At 36.4% G+C, this 20,505-nt stretch overlaps 1 protein-coding gene across 1 annotated transcript in view; it reads right to left on the bottom strand.

The window, feature by feature from the left end:
• Positions 1 to 503: 503 nt before the first annotated feature.
• Positions 504 to 20,505, bottom strand: part of PKIA (cAMP-dependent protein kinase inhibitor alpha) — a 44,509-nt gene continuing 24,507 nt past the window's right edge. The window contains exons 2-3 of the mRNA XM_082499684.1: positions 8,275 to 8,452; positions 504 to 3,246 (exon numbers count right to left, since the gene is read on the bottom strand). Coding sequence (XP_082355810.1) covers positions 3,167 to 3,246; positions 8,275 to 8,425 — 231 coding nt within the window. The 5' untranslated portion in view covers positions 8,426 to 8,452 and the 3' untranslated portion in view covers positions 504 to 3,166. The remainder of the gene's footprint in view (positions 3,247 to 8,274; positions 8,453 to 20,505) is intronic.

Below are 20,505 nucleotides of genomic sequence, written 5' to 3'. Positions count from 1 at the left end.
ACCACCAAAAAAACTCAGCAAAACCAAACCTTTAAGGGTATTCTATTAAGCTGATAGTCCAAACCTAACTTTTTTGAGTTTATATAGTTTTTGGACAGGTTTTTCTAACATAATCCTGGATTAAACAAACATTTAAACATTTTACCTATCCTGAGAACAATAAAATATAAAGAAGATACTGAGAGACACCAGAGTGGCAGGCTTACTGAAAAAGTTAACTAGCAAAGGGAAAAATAACCCAGTTAATAGTCCAATTCTGCCATCAGTGTCCCCCTGTTACATGATGCAATTACACAGAAATAAAGATATAACTACACTTGAACTAGCTCTTTTGTAATTGCTTGGGTAATTATGGTACTCAAGATACAGTGCCATGATTTGGCACAGACTAACCACACGTTTACATAAAATAAGGCATGCTTATAGATGCTACAGAAATACTCCAAATAAATAGAGTGAGCAGAGTTCAAGTGATAAAGCAAGCACTCATACACTTTTAGGGGATAAGGAACATAAGCAGCCTTTTAATCTACTAAAATTAACAGCGCTATTTTCCATTACAAACAGATGTGTTTCAAAAACCAGCAAAGGCCTCCATAATTGTTTTAAGAACAAAAGAAAACAAGAGGAGAAATAGAAGAAACAGGTACAAAATAGAAAGTAAAGGCCGAAATGAATTTTATTTCACAACACAGAAGAATTAAGAAGGAAAGTATACTGAAATAAAGAAAAGCACTGAAGGAAAATAAGGAAAACCAACACTTTAATGTACTGTAATTACTTATTCCACTATTGCCTTTTTCTGTGACATTCTATTGATGATGTTTCACGGATCATCAATAAAGTAACACTATAAAAAGCCCTAGAATCTTATTTCCTTCTGGTGTTTATGCTAGATTGACAGTAACTAGTCCATGACAAAGGGGCAACCAGTTCAGCTTGAAGACCTGATGGAAGAGCAAGTGGGAGGGGGATAATAATAATAATAAAAAAAAAAAAAATAAAAATCAATCATAAGGTGTTAACTTTGAAAGGAACACCAAATGAAACAAATGAATAAATAATTAGTTTAAGGGTAATAGTATTTTCAAAGCAAATGGACTACTTCTGTTACCAAGAAGATAGGGCTTTTGACAGCTAATAAGACAGCAAGGCATTCAGCTTCCAAACAATAAAAGGTGAGAGTTAATATTACACTAATGAGCCACAAGCATACTGCTGGCTTGTTTTTTATTAACACTAATAAATGAGCTCATAATACTGATCAGAAGTGTTGTGTTTTTTTTTTTTTTCTCCACACATGTCACAAAAGAATTTCAGGTGACAAGTACTATGATACATATGGTAGAAACAAACAGCTGTGGCCACAAAGATGTTTTGTTAACTGATGATTAATATATTCAGGAAGCAATCACACTATTCATTAGTAAAAGTTTACAAACATTAAAAAGTGCATAACATTCGAAACCAACAACAACACAAAAATATATATAATATATATACTATATATAAAGAAAGTGACATCACCTCCTGTTAATAAAAGAAAACAAATCTTCTGACTTTGTGATTGGTGCTTATGTGATTGCCATGGTTTACTAGTCAGTCACTGTCTTTACTCACCTTAGTCACACAGAGGAGCGGCTGCCCTATTTTGCAGTACTCAGCCTCAGGTATGGCCTTGTCTACTGGGGCGGGATGGGGGGAAGGACATTGGCATAGCTACTGCAGAACAGGTTATTGATTTGTAGATATTTTAAGTAATCCCCTGGATGTACAAGCTATCCTGGTGTTTCAATGAAGGTTCAGTTTGGACTGTCATTTTGGAATAGCTGAAATGGGAAAAATCCAGTCTTTTGGGTGCTAGATGCCAAGTCTCTCATTTCCCTCTCCACATCCGAGCCAAAAGGTACCAGCTTCTAGTACTTGGCTGTACCTGGTGCATCAGTAACAGGCTACTGGCTGTGCAAACTCAACAGCCTGATCAGCTGAGGCAAAGGCAAGGAATAGGGAGAAAAAAAAAAAAAAAGAAAAAAAAAAAAGTCCCCCTGGCTGGATCCAGCCCATGATCCACTAGTTGGACTATTCTGCAATCTAAAACTCATTCCAGAGTACATAATTGGCACTAACCTATACCAGTTATTCTGCGGTGTGTAAACAAGGCCCATCTTCAACAATGTGAACCAGGAAATTCTCTAGCACCACGGAATTTGTTTGAATTTCAACCCATATAAGGTTAGAAATGTATTCTTAAAACTACCGTAACAATAAAATACTTGGACTAACATTTTAAAAAAATATCTCGGAGAAAGATTAAGAAATTGGAAGTAAAATTAGAAAAATGGGGAAGAATAACAGAAAAGATTCAATTTGAGTCTCTGATATGCAACTAACTACAGGCAAGTGGCAAAACTGTACCAAGGACACAAAACACGCTGAAGTATTCACATTAACAAATCGTTTTGAAGGCTCATCTAGTAACAAATTAGAGTGTGGCTGAGTCATTTAGGTTTAGGCATAATCAATTTAGCGGTTGACGTTTTAAATCTATCATGTGCACATCACCACATTATGCAAAAAACCAGCCCTTTCAAAACGCGTGGTAGAAAAATTCACAGTAACAGAAATATTCTTCATAAGCAGTTGAGAAGGGGCAGTGTGGAGCATTTAAGTTGTACAATACAAAAACCATTGTAAATAACAGAGCTGTAAAACAGACGCAAAGTTCTAAAAACAGTGCTTTCTTTACAGTTCTTTTAATGGGTGAACACTTTGGCCAGAGAATTTTAAACTCTGAGGATCACACAAGCCTTTTCTTAAGATACACAATTAGATCCTCTGACGTTTCAAAGGCCATTTGCTACAAGATTTACCTGTTCTGCTTTCTAAAAGTGTTCCCATCAAGTAGTCATTACGAAGGGATCCATCTGATGACACTATCCCAAAAAATCAATACATGTTCAACCATTGCTAATGACAGAGGTAGAGAAAATTCTGTCTTCTGCCACAGCTTGCACCCCCATTTTTAGCCTTGTGTTGAGTGGGTTCCAGCAGTGAAGACACATGCACTTTCTTTTCCACCAGCTTGCTCATGGAAACAAATTTGTTCCAGCATGCTCTTGTAGTCTGAAAACATCCAGCAGCTGCTCCAGCCGGTCAAAATTGGATGTCAGCTTTCTTGCTTTGCTGCCTCCCCTTGGGCCTCCCCGGTTTGCTCACTTGGATTTCGTTGTGCATCTCCTTCGCCTTCTATAACATACAAGAAAATGACGAGTGATCCACCCTAAACCAAAGTGTTTTCGCTCCCAGAACCCCAAATGTTCATCCACCAGTGTAAAAACCAAAGCAAAAGGAAACCGAAATCTTGCATTAAATATGAAACCTTTTACTAATAAGATAGCTGTACTTTGCATCTCAAGAGACACCTTCAAAAACAAATACCTATCTGCAACCACCACTATCATTTGAAGTATAGACTAGCTAAGGTAGCTAGAAGTGAAAGAATTTAACAAAAACAGCAGGGTATTTTTGACAATTTATTCACTATGATACTATGACAATATAAGCTAAAAAACTTCATTGCACTAAGTCCGAACAGAATTTACTATAAAGAGATGCAACTTCAATAAAAGCAATAGTTTGTTAAAACTGTGTTCGTTCTGCGTGTCTATTTTCAGTACCACACCCCATGGCGTTCAGTCCAGCTGTCTCACTGCAAACCACTGAATGATCTGAGGAATAGAAAACAACTTACAGTGGCACAGTGAGCAGACAACTCATAAAGCCTGTCTAAAGGCAGCTAAGAAGTGCAGTGACAATGGTCTATTAGTCCCTGTATGCAAAGTATTCTATTTCACCTAACAATTAAAGGCCTAACAGGTTCAGACAGCTAGAAGGTAAGTGCAAGTAAGACAGAAGACACTGAACACTGGACTAATTAGCTGTAAGTACATAATAAGGAATAAAGTTAGGTAAGGAATAATGTTAAGACATATGTCGCCTCTTGTATCTTGCAAAGATTCTGAGTAATTTGTATTGAACTGGCTTGATACAGTAGTTAAGAAAATTCCATGGACTAAGTTGTAAAGAGGTCTAAGTAGAGGTAGCAGTGCCTCTTTAATCTATAGATCTTTAGAATAAAGGCAGGGTTCTCAATACAGATATTTATCATTTCCCCATTTCAAACCACACTGTACATCTGCAGCTTTATTTTTTATAGAAATAAGGAGCATAAACACCTTCTCTCTTCTATATAGAAGAAATGGCACATAGCTAATGGAAAAAAAAAGTTTTTTGCATTGCAAAGAACATTGTGAAAAACTCAGCTGTATTCTGTGCATGCACTGAGTGTTTAGGCAGCAAAATGCCTCAGAGGGTACTGGTAATTATCAAATGCAACCTGATGAAAAGTTGTATGGAAGTTTGATTAAACTACAGTGAGGTTTGTTCTATTCATTATGGGTTGAGTAATAAATAAAAACTTGTTTTGAAAGGCACTTTCTCAGAAAACTTTTTATTTCTTAGTTTTATCTCCCACATTACAAAGGATTCCATCAGGATGGATCTATGTGCAATTATTTCCTATTGTTAGGGCTATAGCCAACAGATGAGTGAAATATGATTCTTTTAATTTATTTTTTGCCTGCTCTGTACTCCATTCATTCTTTAATATCTCTTATACTATCTGGGCAAGTCATGCTTCTCTGAAAATATTCCTATTAAAAACAAAACAAAACAAAATCCCACAACAAAATAAGACAAAACTCAAGAGAAAAAAACCTTGCAAGGTATTTGTTTTTAAAAGAAAAATCATCCTGGACACAAAGCTTGAACATTTCACTACCTAAATGTTAAACATAGTGCACAAAGATTCAGAGAAAGATCACAAAGGTTCTAATATACCACTTCTGTGAAAAAACTCACTAGCCTAAATCCATTTAATCTATAATACACTGCCTTGGCACTACAGACTTTGTCCTTCTGCTGGCACAGCTTTCCTACCAAAGGCCTTAAAATACATTTAAGGAAATATTTTGGCTTCTAGGTTCTGAGAATCCCCAAATTGCCTAAGCACACTCTTGAACTATTCTTCCTTCAGAATATGATGGCTATAAGCTTTTAAGAGTTGAGATTCTTACAGACCATTTTGAAATCAACAGGCAGTATTAAAAAACTCCAAAGCAAATGATATGATACTGTAAGCCATAATATAGTTGTGAGTTGGTAAGCTAGCAACAGTTACTAGTTCTGCTAACGTGCAGCTTTTAAGTCATTTTTCTTCTGTAACATTACTGACTCTCCAGTGTCTACTGGTGTTCCCAATGCTTACACCTAAAACATTTCTACCATGAACTAAAATAACTTTCAATCACAAATTTCTACAATCAGTCCTTCATTCCAATTCCGAGTGACTTTAACGTAGATGGTTGTAGATGGCTGGACTATTGCAACTTTTACAAGGAAGTCTCCTTTCCACTTCTGCACTGAATTTATGTTCTACAGACACCTAGAAAACCAGCAGTTTGTTTTAGAGATTAGACTTGCAGAGACGGGTCCTCGTTCTTCATTGTACTTTTTCCTTACAACTTTATTTAGCTACCATCGCCTGCAAGATGAACTGAATATAAAGTTTCTTGGAATTGCACTGGTTACCTTGAGAGAGAGTTGAGCAGGTAAGCTACCTGCTGATTTCCCTACTAAAATCTTTCTTTTGCCTTCTGTCTTATGATTTCTGTTGCAGCTTTCTACTTATCAGATGTACGCAGTGTTGCTTTTACTAAATTTAAATAAAATGCGTTGCCACAGAGTACTTGGAACATATATTTTGAAATTTGGTAAATGTCTATTCCATAGATATTAGCAGGTTGTTAGCTTATTATGGACAAAGAACACTGGAACAGTTGTTTTGAAGGGAGAGTATTACACAGTAATTACACGTATTATAAATAATTATGCAGTAAACCTCTTGATTATCTGTTGTTGGCTCATCAATGAGGGGATTAACCAGCACTCAATTCTGGTATCAAATACTGCACGACAAAAAATATGTGGTCTTTGAACAAGGCCTCACTGCCTAATGCTATTCAAAGCTGTTCCTGTTCTTTACAGGAAATGTATCTGCAGACTTTTCGAAGTGAATGTATTAAATATGCTTGGGTAGCTTAATTTACATATGTTTTATAATAACCTTTTTTTTAATCTGCATTATCCTAGTCTGCCATTACTCCATGCAGCTGAAAACAAACGCACTTGCACTTTTGCAAGAAAATGCGTATAGCTGTAAGAAGAATAAAAGAAAAATGAAAAAAAGAATCAAAACTTTTATGTCTGTCTGTATTTGTATAATCATATAATACTTAGCATAAATTGTTTGACATGCACCTTGAAAGAAATAAGATACAACCCTCAAACATGTTTTTCTCTTAATCCTCTCAGGTGTGATGCATATATGCATCCTGCAAGCACTAGTATATTCTGAACTAGAATGTGGGACGCAAAATATTTTTTAGCCTCTCTGTGGTTTGGAAAGACACGATGGGATAATACACTAATACAAATGATAATACAATGCATTTTCCAATATTTGTGGTTTGGAGACTTTTATCTGGCATCTAGGTGTACTAATAATGCAAAATTTAAATATATTTGCATTGTATCTAATTAAAACTGCATAACCTTCTTAAGAAGCATGCAGGCATTTTTGTGTATCTACTACCTAAGCTCGTTTTATAAGCAACTCTGTACACTTTTCTGCAATGATTAAGGTACCCAAGCTGCAAAAGATGTCTCCAAGAAAAACTGAATTATGTATTAAAAATTAGGCTAACAGTTATTTAAACCATTCTCATCACTACAGAGCTAACTGCATGTAAAAAACGCATACCAACATATATTACAGGCACAAAGTCACATTTTTATATCTCACAAAAAAACACAGTTCTGGCTTACAGTCACTCCAGCTTAAATTTAACAGCTTAACAAAATTCTTTGATCTTGTCCATTTATAAGATATAAACAATCCCCATTTTTAAGTTAAGTGTAAATTTGAGACTGAAGAAAATTAAAGCAAGAAGGAAGGCTAGCATTATGCATTTCAAATGCCACCTACTTTATATTTTTCCAACATTTTACATGTATCCCCACATTAAAATAAGTAGACCCACTGACACACATACTAATAAAATTTTCTTTTTAAATAGAAAAAAAATTAAAGGCCCTGCCCAGTTAGAATTGCATGCATCTAGAAGCTATAGGCCCCAAACTGGCAACTGCAGAAGGAATGACTTAGGATGTATGTTAGTCTGAAAGCCAAAAACAGAATCCCCACTCCAAACTGCACTACAACCACCCAAACACCACGCTGCCCACATCTCATTGTCCAGTGATGAGACTGCCCTCTCAGAACTCTTGCTGTTGTGCGCGTATTTTTCCCAGTGACAAACAGGGCAGCTGCTTATCAAGTTTATTCTTTGCTGCACTTGTTTTCTTCTGCTGTTATTAAAATAATCATAAGACCTTTTCCTAAGATCTGAAAAGGGCTTTCAAATAGCTGTAAGATCAGTTTATTAACCCCCACCCGTCATAACATGAAAATAATTACAAAGACATATTATTATTTCTATTTAATGTAAGGCCCTTCACCATACTTTGTCCCTCCTTCCTCTCAACTGAAGGTGCACAACCAGATAAAAATTTTGGTAACGTTAGCAGTGAAGTAAGATTTAGGATCGCATTAGTACTAATCACCTTAAAAGAAGGACAAAGTATCAGCAGAAAGGGGAAAAAGACAATCTACCCAGCAACAAATATCCAAGTAAAACAACCAACAGTGCATTGATACTACTCTGCCCTCTAGAAGCTGAAAGCAAAATTAATCACCACAATAACCTTTCAAGCAGACACATGGCTTCTACAGGCTTCAAACAAAAAGCATCCATCAAAGCATATTATGAAGAGTTGGGTTTTAATAAAGACTTCCTTATTTTCTTCCTTGAATTGATTTTCCATAAAATTTATCCTGATATGGAACCCGCCACTACAGACTCACTGCAGAATGACTTTCCTTTTTCCAGTAATATGTTATATTTGCAAATAACCACCCTTCCCATTTATGAAATCTGGGCTTCTTTATTGCAGGCAACCCCTGCTGATCTTCCATTATAAGAAAAAAATATTTTTGTTGCTGAGGGACAAGGGAATAACGCATGCACATAAACCATGTTTTGTGTAATACCTGTCGTTTTAAATAAATATAATAACAGACCAAAAGGTACTCACCTGCTTTGTTTATATCAAGCTCTGATAACTTTAAGGCTAGTTCACTAGAGTTCCCTCCCGGAGAGGACACAAGGATGTCATGTAATGCATTTCTTCTACCTGTTCTTCCTGAAGCAATAAAGTCTGCATATGTAGATTCCACATCAGTCATTGCTAACAAATATCCACATAGCAGTACCTGGATGGGAGAAAAAAAGAACAACACTTAGAACACCAGAAAAACAGATGAAGTTATGGAATGGGAATAGAAGAACTAGAGGGTTCTCAATATGGAGTAGACTGGATATGCAGTAAGGAGCAAAAGATGATGCCTCAATCTCAAAATTAGGAAAAATTAGAGAAGAAACAGAGTAGAAAGCAAGAAAGGTGTGTGGATTTTATGCTATCTATATTCAACAGTATTTCAAACAATTTCAATTTCATACTTCACAAAGTGCTAGTAAGTACTTTATAAAAGCAATGACCTCAGCAACATAATTTCTTTATAGAGCTGTCTCTGCTTTTAATATTAGCTGGGAAGTAGGAGGTAGGTAGGGGGTGGAAGAAAGTTTTTTTTCTGCACAAAATGCAGAGTGTATGGAGTAAGAAAGTACAAATCGATAATGCTTTTGCATGCAGAACAGCATGCTCATACACAGGCACAGCTAGGTTTTGTGTATTTTCCTTTGTTAGTATGATTAATTTTGGAATTGTATATAGACCTCTTCAGACTCAACTGATTTATTTTGGTGTGGTAGCTGCACCAAAGTGAATGCATTACCATCAAGTCACTGAAATGAGTGGAGACATGCTAGCAGAGCAAGCAGAAGAGCTAAACTATAATGCTGAAGTTAGAAAGCTATGCTCTTTACGATAGATGTAAACTCAGAAGTACTTTTCTTTCATAAATAATTATTTCTCATGTTCTTATGGAATACTGAGATGATGTGCATTAATGTAATATCTGCCAAAGATATAAGGAAACTCATACTTCAAGCTCAGTAAGAGAGAAATTTGCATCCCTCCTGCAGTATCTGCTATAGACCTAAACTGTTATGAATCTTTTTCTTTTTCGTAATTCATAGAATTGTAACCAGAGCCTGGGGAGGGGGGTGGCGAAGGCCCTTTCTCTTGCTGATCATAGAGTGTTCCTATTTGTTCTCTCTAAGGTTTTCTGCAAAAAGCTAGGCTATCGTGCTTCAAATGTGGCTTCCATCATATTTTATGTTTGGATATAGTAGGGGTATCAGGGAAGCTTTCTGCTAGAGCAGTAGTCCAAAGAAAAGAACCGCTAAACAAAACCAGCTCTCGCACAGTTGTATGCTTCCTTCATTTCTAAGCAGTATTTCTGTGGTTTTGCATACTGCAGAGAGAGGACATGGCCATATGGGCAACATTGTACTGTTGCATGCAGTGAGAAGCTTTAGCTATTATTACTAAAGTAGCTGAAACTTCACATTTGCATAGTGTACAAATCTCTTTAATCAGTTCCTACTGCAGTTGCTGGAGGCTGAAGAAGCCCCTGAAGTCATCACAGATACTAACAGCAGCAAAAGATTCAGCTTTCTCTCTTTAAATAAAAAGGAAAAAAAACCTCATTTTCATACACACTTTTTATTTTAAAAATAGATACATAAAAGACTACAACCAACCCTTCCCCACCCTCAACTCTTGAGTAACTTCACAAATCCCGTCCATTCTTCATTCTAGTCCTCACCTCCCCAACTTCAGCCAACTGTATGAGGGTGTACATACGATGTGTCTGAGAAGCCAAGAAAAGTGTTCTACACCATATTCTATTTAGTCTAAATATAACCATATCAAGTATCACTGCAAGACTGACTAACTCAAAAAGTAGTTCATTGCTATCAAGCTTTGGTGTCCCATGCCAAATGCTGAAGGTCTGACAGGATAATTTTACTCCGATGATCAACCGCTATGAAACAGGAAACTGCTTTAAAAAAAAAATTAAAAAAATCAAAAACAAAACAAAAAAAAAACCCAACACACAATACCTAACAACATACACCTAGGGAACAGAAGGAGGTCAGCATTGACTGCAAGACTGCCTGGCACATAAAATAGTATAGTGTCTCTCGATTAGCAAATCAGTATGAGAGTATGTGAATTTCTTCCCATGAACGCTGCAAGAATATGGAAGCAAATGAGAAGTCTACCATTTGTTCTTGCCCATGGTGTAGACATCTCAATGCCAAATATATCAACCACGTAGTAATGAAACATATAACTTGCAAAGCTGAAGAGAAACAGTGAGGACAGTTGTGATAAGGTAAGAAAACAGAAAAAGTTTTCAGATGTATCAGACCTGTTCACTGAAGAATATAATCCAGCAAGATCAGAAGATAAAAGATTTTAAGTGAAACTTACATGTGTTATATTTGCTCATGACTGTTATTGCAACTGGCATGTAGAGTAGAAAAGGAAATGCAAAACCTGAAAGTAATCAATGTATAGGCTTGTATTTTGTCATTAGTGTAGCACCAGTCCGAAGTCATCATAGCAATCACTCCTGCCAAGACATTAATTTTATTTTAGTGTACAAAAACCACCACAGATAATAATGTTCTTTTGCTACTTTGGAAGCTGCATATCAGTGCATCAGGAACAGAACAAGTAGAGAAGACTATGACTGAGGTGGAATAAGCTATAGAGCTGCAAGACTGGCAAAATGAGCAGTGTTGTATTCCATGAGCAATTCCCAGCGTGGACTGTACAAACTGCATTCCACAGAATACTCTTCTGTAAGATTATATTCTTCTTAAAACATTCCATAAAACATGGAGAGCACTGGGGGAAATATCAAGCTTATTTTATTTTAGCTATGAAACAAACTATAAAGGAAAATGTGCTTGTGGAGAATTTTATTTTAAAGGTTCATTTTCTATAGGCTCAATATGGCATTACTAACAACATTCCAATCAAAAAAGAATGTTACCAAACATACATTTATTAATACTTCCAAGTTTTCCTGTCTGTGTCTTCTCCTAAATGTCAAACACCATTCTGTTTTGTATTGGCATTATCTTGAGACATTACTGCATAAGTATGGAACTCCACTGACATCACCCAAGAGCTCCCCTTCCAATGAATGGCTCAATGCCCAGCAGTCTGTAATTACTCATTGAACCAGTCATTAAGGAATTACCATTCACTCCAAAAAACCTTTTTTTCCCCCCTCAGACTCCATGGAAGGAGTGGAATTTGCTAATAATTGTGTGAAACATAATTTGAATTTCTTAACTAATTGCATTAGCACATAATCCTGAATTAAAGATTGTGGTCACAATCCCACTAGTTCTAGTAATTTTTTTTTTTTTTTTTTAAGTTGCAAAAACAGTGCTCTGCTATATGGTATTGAACTGAAACAAGAAGACTGCAAGCCTTACTACTTCTGCCAACTGAACCAGCAAACAAAAAAAAAAAACAGTTCTGTGAGCATAAGAAGTAATGAAACCTGCTGTCGCATGCAGGATTGGATCCCTCGATACCTGGTAAGATACTATCCCATCTGAAGTCTCCCCCAGCTGTGCTTTGTCTTTCCCTCCAGGAAGATGATTTATGGGTAAGTATCATAAGGGGTAGAATTAATATTCAGAGAATGCAGGAGGAGAAAAGGAGGATGACAAGAACAGTATAATTTAATATGTATAGAAAGAATCAGTATTTGTTTTCAGTAAGTACCCAGAATAATCCTTGATCTCCACAATGCAATTTCTGTGTTAAATTTTCCATTTCCATGTTATATGTAACAAATCTTATCCCCCAAGTTTCTGAAGGTAATTGTCAAATTTCTACAACTGTTTTTCTTCTTCTACATACTTCGGTTTTATTGAAAGAATTCTTAAAAAAACTCTAAAAATTACCGATGGCTTCACAAATGAAATCCCAATTTGACTGCATTCCATAGTCATTACACAGTGCTGCTGTTCTCAAGAGTTTGAAAGTAAAAGTACAGAAACTATGTGGCATACCATCTTGAATTAAAAAACAGTGTCTATACAGTTTATGGGCTAGAAGTACCTAGGGTTGTTGAATTCAGCCTGTTTAAGGGACTAGCTACCTAAAAGAAGCCCAAACACATTTAAAGTACCTTCACTAATTAGTATTTATTATTATTTTAAAAGGAAGGCAGAATAAGAACAGGCACTTGACACATGCTTTGTCTATGGGATTTGGCATATGTTGCTGGCTAGCACAGGAGAGCTGCCATTTTCTTGGCAAACCCGCAGTGTAAGACTAAGAGATATGATCCTTCAACGTTTACTCCCCCTTTTTCTCCATATATGCTTAATGATGCCATTGAATAAGGGATTTTCAAATAAAACTCTCCCAGGCTTTGGCTGCTAAATGTTGTATCACGATCAGCACATTATTTAAATATAATTATCTATATTGAGCTTTCAAGAGGGAACAAAAAAAAAAAAAAAAAGAGAACTTGTCATTTAATAGCATGTCTGTTTTAGAGAAGGTGTATAATTATGCTTTTAAAATAAATTTTGGTTCCAAATCTAGCCTTAGCTTAGAGACAGGGCTCTTTCCAGTGAGGAGAAGCTCTATTCCACAGCAACCCGTATCTAGATTCCCACTTCATGCATGTTGAAAGCAGAATCAGAGGAACAATTTAACAAAAGTATACTTCTTCCACAAGAGATTATATCTGTTGTGCTACACAATAGTATTGCTTTTGCACAGACACAGATGAGCAAGAAAATAGTATGAACTCTTGAAAGCCAATGAAAGGAAATATATATGCCCATGCCAGTTAATGAGCTGGACAGTACTGTAATCTGCACTTTGAAAATCCCTTATGTAGTTTTGCCTGTTCAATGTTTCTGAAGTGACCATCCCTATAATAATAAAGTAATGTAAAAAAGGTCACTTACCTTTTTGACAATTAACATATTTTTACTGTAAACATAGTATATGTTGTACTCTTAGCACTAATAAGATCTTCATGGAAATCAGTGTGAAATTCAACTGGCTAAACAATGAAAAAGAACGAGGAAAATGACCACGTGAGATTTTTTTTTTGAACAAGAAAAAAAAAAAAAGAAGCCGTTTTAAATCTCGATTAAAAAAGCACTATGAAGTTGGATATCCTTCACCTCATAACCTATACAAAGAGATTCACTAAGACAGTTAATAGGCTTTCCTTCTGCGTTATCCAAGTTACATTTTACCTAAAGAGATCTACAGAACTAAAAGCCAAATAGTTAAATTCTTACTATGTTCTTGCTCAGGCAAATTTCATGATGCCAATGACCATAAAGACTTGGTCTCTCATCTACCGCTTAATTTCAGTTCATAAATTCAGTTTTATCTTGCAGTATTCCACAAAAATGGGCAATGAAATAACAGCAGCAAATAAAAAAAGCAAACATAATCAATGAAGCAATACTACAGAGACCTTGGTTCTTTGGAAAGCTACAGTACAGACGTTATCATTCCCACAGACAACTATTGAGGTTATTGGAAGTAATTATAAAGAACAATAAACGTTTTGATATTTTGGAATTCACACTCTGCAGGAAACAAATCACAACATTTAAGTATCCATAGGGAGACTCTATGTTAGGGAATAGAAGAGGGTAAGCTACCATCTACCATCACTAGTCACTTTTCAACCTAAAGAGAATACAGAATGGCAAACAAAACGTGTTTGAGAAAAGAGGCATCTATTGCTGTGTGACTTTTACTTGCAGTTGGTGAATGGACCTCTTGGATTCTGAAGGGAAGGAGGGAGTTAAAGCATCCCTTTTCAGGATGCTCTGATAGTCTCTACAAACAACTAAATCCATTGCTATAGCACCTTATAACCATAAAGATGGATAAGGACCTCAAGCAAGACAGGAGCTGTCAAGCTTCGCATGTGACACACATCTGGCAGCCCTGCTGAGCATTCCCACATCCTAGCTGTGGGAAGGTTGATGTTATAGGGTTCCGAGAGGATGAGGCCAGGTATGCAGCACTGCAGTTTATTTGTTTAGAATGGTGCAGTGCTTCAAACCAAGGAGCAGGGTTAAGACAATACTGAACAACTACAATGTTTTGTTCAAAAGGAATGGTTTCAGCCTTTGGGTAAAGCCTGTCCACTGGGGCCTTTATATGGCAATCCAGCAGCACTCCTTTGGGAACAGAGATGACATGAGAGGCAAGCCCAGGGAAAAGTATGAAGACACAAAATACACCCCTCAACAGGGAAGAGGAGCTCTTCTTCAACTGCTGGATTACTGGAAAAGCCCAGTCTATTGAGGATTCACAACAGACTGGCAGCTTGGAAATACTTTCTGCAAAAAAGAAAAGACTTTTTGCAGAAATCTAGAGTAGGTGTCTGCTTAGCATCATGACATTTAGTGGAGGGGGGAAATTGTGTGGGCTTTACTCATGAAGCAATTCTGTATCTTCCTAACCTTGCCCTTGATTCAGGATTCATGCTATAAGCAAGTTCTTTCTCTCAGACACCTCTGTCAAAAAGTGCCAGCCTGCAGTGCTTTAAAGGTGTTGATCAACACAATTCTCATTAGAAAACATAGTCTCCAATGTCTATTCTTTAGAGAACTTGTTATAAGCACTATCATGGCTATTTTTGTAATAGCCACATCCCTCTATTCACTGCTACGTACAACAGCATGTATATGGCTTTGGGGGGGGGGAGAGAACGAAACACTGAACAGTCATGATCAGTCTGCAAATGTTTTGTGTCAAACTGCTGTGAGCCACTATAATCCTTATAGACAACTTTCAACTGAAAAAAAAAAAAAAATTAGAGGTTTAGCCAACTTTTAACTAAAGGTCTGATAGCAAAATAGTTCTGTGATTTACCTGCCAACCAGGTAACGCGGAAGCCACTCAGATAAAGGGTTTTCTATCAAACTGATTTCCAATTCTTGGCAGAAGCTTAATGCTATGGAAGGGGATAAGAATGAGATTCATTGGACTAATTTCAAATGCCTGTGTACACATATGTAGGTAGGTGCCCGTATGAGGCGATTCATCTGATCCATATTAAGGATTTGTTTTGGAATTAATGCAACTAGCACCTTCAATGTGCTTATATCTTCCTACTGAATAGGAAAAAAAAAGTCTAGAAGGTGAGCAGATATCTGTATTATACATGCATGGAGTTAAGTGACATTAATCATACTCTAGATGACCTAAAAGGATTCTGGTCCACTGTATTTTTAAATTCAGCATATATAAAATGCTTATCCACATATGAACTATCCCTCTCAATATCTTTTTTCCCCTGCAGGTATACATCTTGCTAGATATTACTTTACTAGTATTAATGCTTTCGAGGTAAAACCAAAAAAAAAAAAAAAAAAAAGACTTAATTCTCATTAAAAAAAAAAGAACAAAAAATCCCAAGAAATGGCATACAGACAATATGCAGTACATTTTTGTGTACTTTTCCAGTTAAATGGGAACCAGCTGTGTTTTTTAAGAAATAACTCCATGGTGCAAGGCAACCTCCATTCATTTATAAGGGCTGAAATACCCAGCTGAACTATAGATTTGAATGGCTCAACATCTCTAAGTAATTTATTATAGTTGCTGTAATTCCTAACAGTGAACCATGAAACTAACAAGATTAATGATCTTTAGCTAGTTACAAGCCAAGAAACCTAGACCATCTCTTCCATGTTAATATATACCCAATCTGATAAAATACATAGCTTCGTTATGCTAGGGTAAGAACTAACATGAGACTTGCTCTTCATTTTTTTAGTAAAGGTAATGGTTAGCAAGAAGGTATTACCTAGCACTGCCAAGACTTATCTATGCATGTGCTGGGTTAGGGGAATATGATGGAATTACAAAACCACAATATGGGTGTGAAGAATCAGATTTCAGGTGGGGGCATACCTTCCAAAAGGTTATTCTGTCTGGTAGACAAGACCAGGAAGGAAAAAAAGCAGATGGAGATAGGGAGGAAGCAACAATTGCCTTCGAGAACTCGGAGTTCAGTTAGAGAAACCAGTCAAGCCTGTACAACCAGAAAGGCAGCTTCGACTGTGGTGGACCCCTTCAGCTGCTCTACCAAGAGGTACCTGGTGGGCTAGCTTGACACAATAACTTCACACAGGGCCATTGCTTTGAATGAGGGGTTTGGATCACTGAAAAGACATTTTACGGAAGGCAGGGAAAGCCTCAGACATTTTACAGTGGACAGATAACCTGGCCAGGTGTCTAACAATATTTTCTACTAATTGTATGGCATCCTTGTACTTATTAGTCACCAAAAGACTGCTTTCAACATTGTGGAGCCTATTTACTAAGAAAACAGGTATCACTTTCCTCTTTCTGGAAGATTCCATCTTAAATATTTTAATTTTCCATCCTTAGAACACAAAGTATTTCCACCACTTATTGCTGAACCAAGATCTAACACAATTACAGTGCATACTTTGTTTCCAGGCAATATTTATATCGTTACAATACCCATTTTCCTTTGCAATTGCAACAGATGAGGTTGTCTTAGAAGACCTTATTTCTTCTTATCTCAGTGCAAGAGATTTGGCTTAATAGAGTTATCCTTCCTATTACACTGTTCCTATTCCCAAGTTAACTAAAGTCTGCATTTTGTGGTGTTCTGCATTCTGACAATTTGATTGATGTGTTTACAGCATCTACAACAGCAGTTTGTAGGTAACAAAAGCATTTCAAAGGGAAAAGCATGCAGTTAGAACAGCAAAAAGAAAATAGCTAGACACAGTATCATGACAGCATTTAAAACTTAGGCTATACATTATCCTGTGCGGACAGGAGGATGCACCAGTATTTCTGTAAGATTTCTTCCAGACCTGTTTGCTACGATTCTACAATGTTTCAGTACAATATGTAGCCTAGCTATCAAGTATTCAAGATATCTAAATGCTCCACAGTTTACCTATCCTTGAACTCTTCCTTAGTATTTAAAAAAACAACTGTCCCCCTCCAAGACACTTTCTGCAAATCCTTAAGACATTGCAAGCTACTACAGAGATGCAACATTTGTTGTATCACACATCTTTTCAGCCTGTTCTGGTGCAATAGCTCGATTGTCTGCATATGACTACCTTTTAAAATCATGCAGTCATGACTCATCATGAAAGTATGTGTTGCAGCATCCAGAACAGAAGAGCTTGATCTTATTACTGTTTCTTCTTGGGTAGTGGCAAAAACAGTAGGAAGGGATTTACCTTCTTTGATAGCAAGATCATCTGCAACTTTATGTTACCGAATATTAAATATTGGTTCCTATGTTTCCTTTTAATAAAATCAGATTACCTCCTGCAAAAATAAAGCTGCTATAGTATAATCTGCTTCTGCTAACATCTCACATTTCACATGCAAGCTTGGAGTTTGCCAAGAATATAAGCAATGACACCATACTTTTCAGTATTTGCAAAGATAAATACCACTGGGCCAGCCTGGGGACCTGTGAACATGAGACAAGCAACTTTTTATTAAAAATGTAAGTATTTGAACCTCTTTGTGCCAAAATACATTAATCTGTATTTCATCCATGTATATCTGGTCAGCTTTTTGGCTCATCAATAATAAATTAACTTTTCCATGCATTTTTTTTTTTTCTGTGGCAGGCATTTAGCATCTACTTTACATTTGAATTAGTTTTCCCAGCCACCAGACATTCTGCCTTTCTTTTAATTACTATCTAGAAGCTACAAAAAAGGCATAATTTGGCTGACAGCATTTCATTTTTTGTAACTTAAAAGCAGTTCAATTTATTATATCTCACACAATAAATTCACATTTTATATTGCATGTCATTTCAATTTGGTTTCCCCTTAGTCTCAGCCTTACATTTTTCAAGGTTTCCGTCATTTTTGTATTCTGTTCCCATGCGTACACTGACTACTTTAGAGTCTAAGGACTGCCTGGCTCTGTTGCTATGCAACAGCATAGCCTACTTAGGGCTTCCTGAAATAATCGTCTCAAATGTGCTTTTTTTAGACTTGTTTCCAGCAGGAATACTTTACTGTTTCTTTATAAGAGACCACTGATATTATTGTCACAATATTAGACAGTGGTCACCTGGGAAGTTTTGGTAGCTACCTAAGATGACAAAACCCAATGTTATTGCTTACAAAATTCAGGACATACCTCCTGTACTAACACAGCGAGGTAAATATCTCAAATCTTGCTATATATTTGCCGTATGTTCTCCAGGTATATGATAACCATATATTTATAAGGAAAAAAATAAATCTTAATTTTTGTTTGTCTTACTCTATTTCATTCAAGGGGGTAAATAAAGTTCTCTAATGTAAAATAAGCCACCAGACAGAAAAAAATAAAACGTCTTTATATGAAGTCTATCACAAGTCTAATCAGCTCAACATGTTGGAATTAATTATAAAATAAGTTGATTTCAGAACTCTTTAGGACAAGGTCGCACATTTTTAAAACCACATTACAGATGCTATGAACTGGGGCTGCATTTGATTTTTGAGGAACCTTCAAGCAACCCTTGAGAAACTCTCCTGTAAAACATTCAATCTTTCCAGCCTCACACAGCATTTTTCCTGTTACAGCCTTCTAATGCTGCTGCTGCAAGAGTGGACCAAAGTGTTCTGTTTTCTTATTGCTGGCTTACTTGGGACTCTTAAATTAATTCATTTCTGTAACAATACATAGACCGATATAAACACCAGGCTCTTGTTAAAGCACCAATCAACTCTAGAGGGCCAAATGCATTACTCCGCACCAGGCTGAGAGATCAAAGGAAGGAGGTCTAATAGCAGAAAAAGAGATTTTAATGAAAGGAAATATTTTACCTCATTCTTTTCTTTTCCTTGTCCACCTTAGCATACTCAGCAGCAATTATGTGTATGGAGAGCAGCTGTGTGTCAGTCCAGAATTGAGGTAAAGAGAGGACGGATGTTTCCCAGACCCAGAGACAATAAGAACGAGGTTTAAATTAAGGCCCTTGCAGACGCAAGTCCACCTCCAGTTTTAAAGGAAGAGGGGGAAGAGAGCAGCAATTTCATGTTGTTTGCAAAACACAAAGTCTTAAAGATGACCTTTTCTTAAAAAGAGTAGGCTGTGGTAGACACAGGAATGGGCTTCTCAAAAAACAAATGCATGAGGTCGTATAAAGGGGTAATTTTTCATATCTGTATGCGTAGCCACATACATGCATAGTAGCTAAGCTATCCAAGAATATGATTCAGCAAGGTTGAGCAAGTGTGACTCTCCTAGAGTGATGCATTTCAAGTCTCTATACTTTAAAAACACATAAAAAATACAGTTCAGTCTCAAAGTGGTATCAATACTATTTTTAAAACAAAGAGATGAAGACCTGAAGAGCAGCTACATTTGGAAGGATCTTCTTTATGTTAAGCAAACAGTCTGAAACCTGAAAATGATGCATAATCAGCTGGAGGAGAGAAAAGCATTAATAAGGAAATCCTTTATAATGGGGAAATCCTTTAGTATGTTCAGTTTGCATTTTATACTTTGCAGCATTTATGAACATTTAAAAGACAGGCCAAATAATTTCTAACATTAAAAAAAAAAAAAAAAAAAACGACAAAGCCCTCACATTTACCCTGATAAGTTTGAAGATGGGAACCTTATCAACCTCTTTTTGCTTTTTTCCTCTTAAACATGGACATGCAAACAAACAACAACCCTTCTTCCTGAATAATGCTTTGTGACCTAGGATCATTTTGAACACTTGGGATTGAATAATCTGCACTTTAGAGAGCGGTCCTTAACAATGCTGACAAGCGTCCATGTGCTGGTACCAGATGGAAACTACAAAATGGCTTACATATACTAAAATTTAATTAGCAGTTGTGTTGCATTACACAATATGTTCATGGCACTCAGATTTAAGATGAATTTCTAGTTGCAAACCCAGGTACCCTAACGAATATGATAACTAACAGCAATTGAGGCTCTGCAAACCACAGCTACTTAAAATCAGTGCTAGTTACAGCTTTGAGTCTGAGGGGCTTTTGTCCCCAATTTCAAGCCAAATTAAAGCTCAAATACTTAATTCATATCCCTCTAATGTTTGAATTCTTCATCTAAAAGAAGAAAGGGCCAAATGGAGGAAAATAACAGGGTAGGCAATTTACAGAAGGGTGTGGTGGAAGCTTATAATGAAGTAGAATTTCCTCTCACATTGCTCATTGATATCAGCCAACCATATCAAATTTCTCAAACACTTTAAGAGATGGCCTATTAAAAAAAGCATACAGTAGACATTTTATACTCCTG

Source organism: Vanellus vanellus (assembly GCF_965231255.1).
Source record: "Vanellus vanellus genome assembly, chromosome: 2".
NCBI lineage: Eukaryota > Metazoa > Chordata > Aves > Charadriiformes > Charadriidae > Vanellus > Vanellus vanellus.
This window is presented reverse-complemented; position numbering and strand designations above follow the sequence as displayed.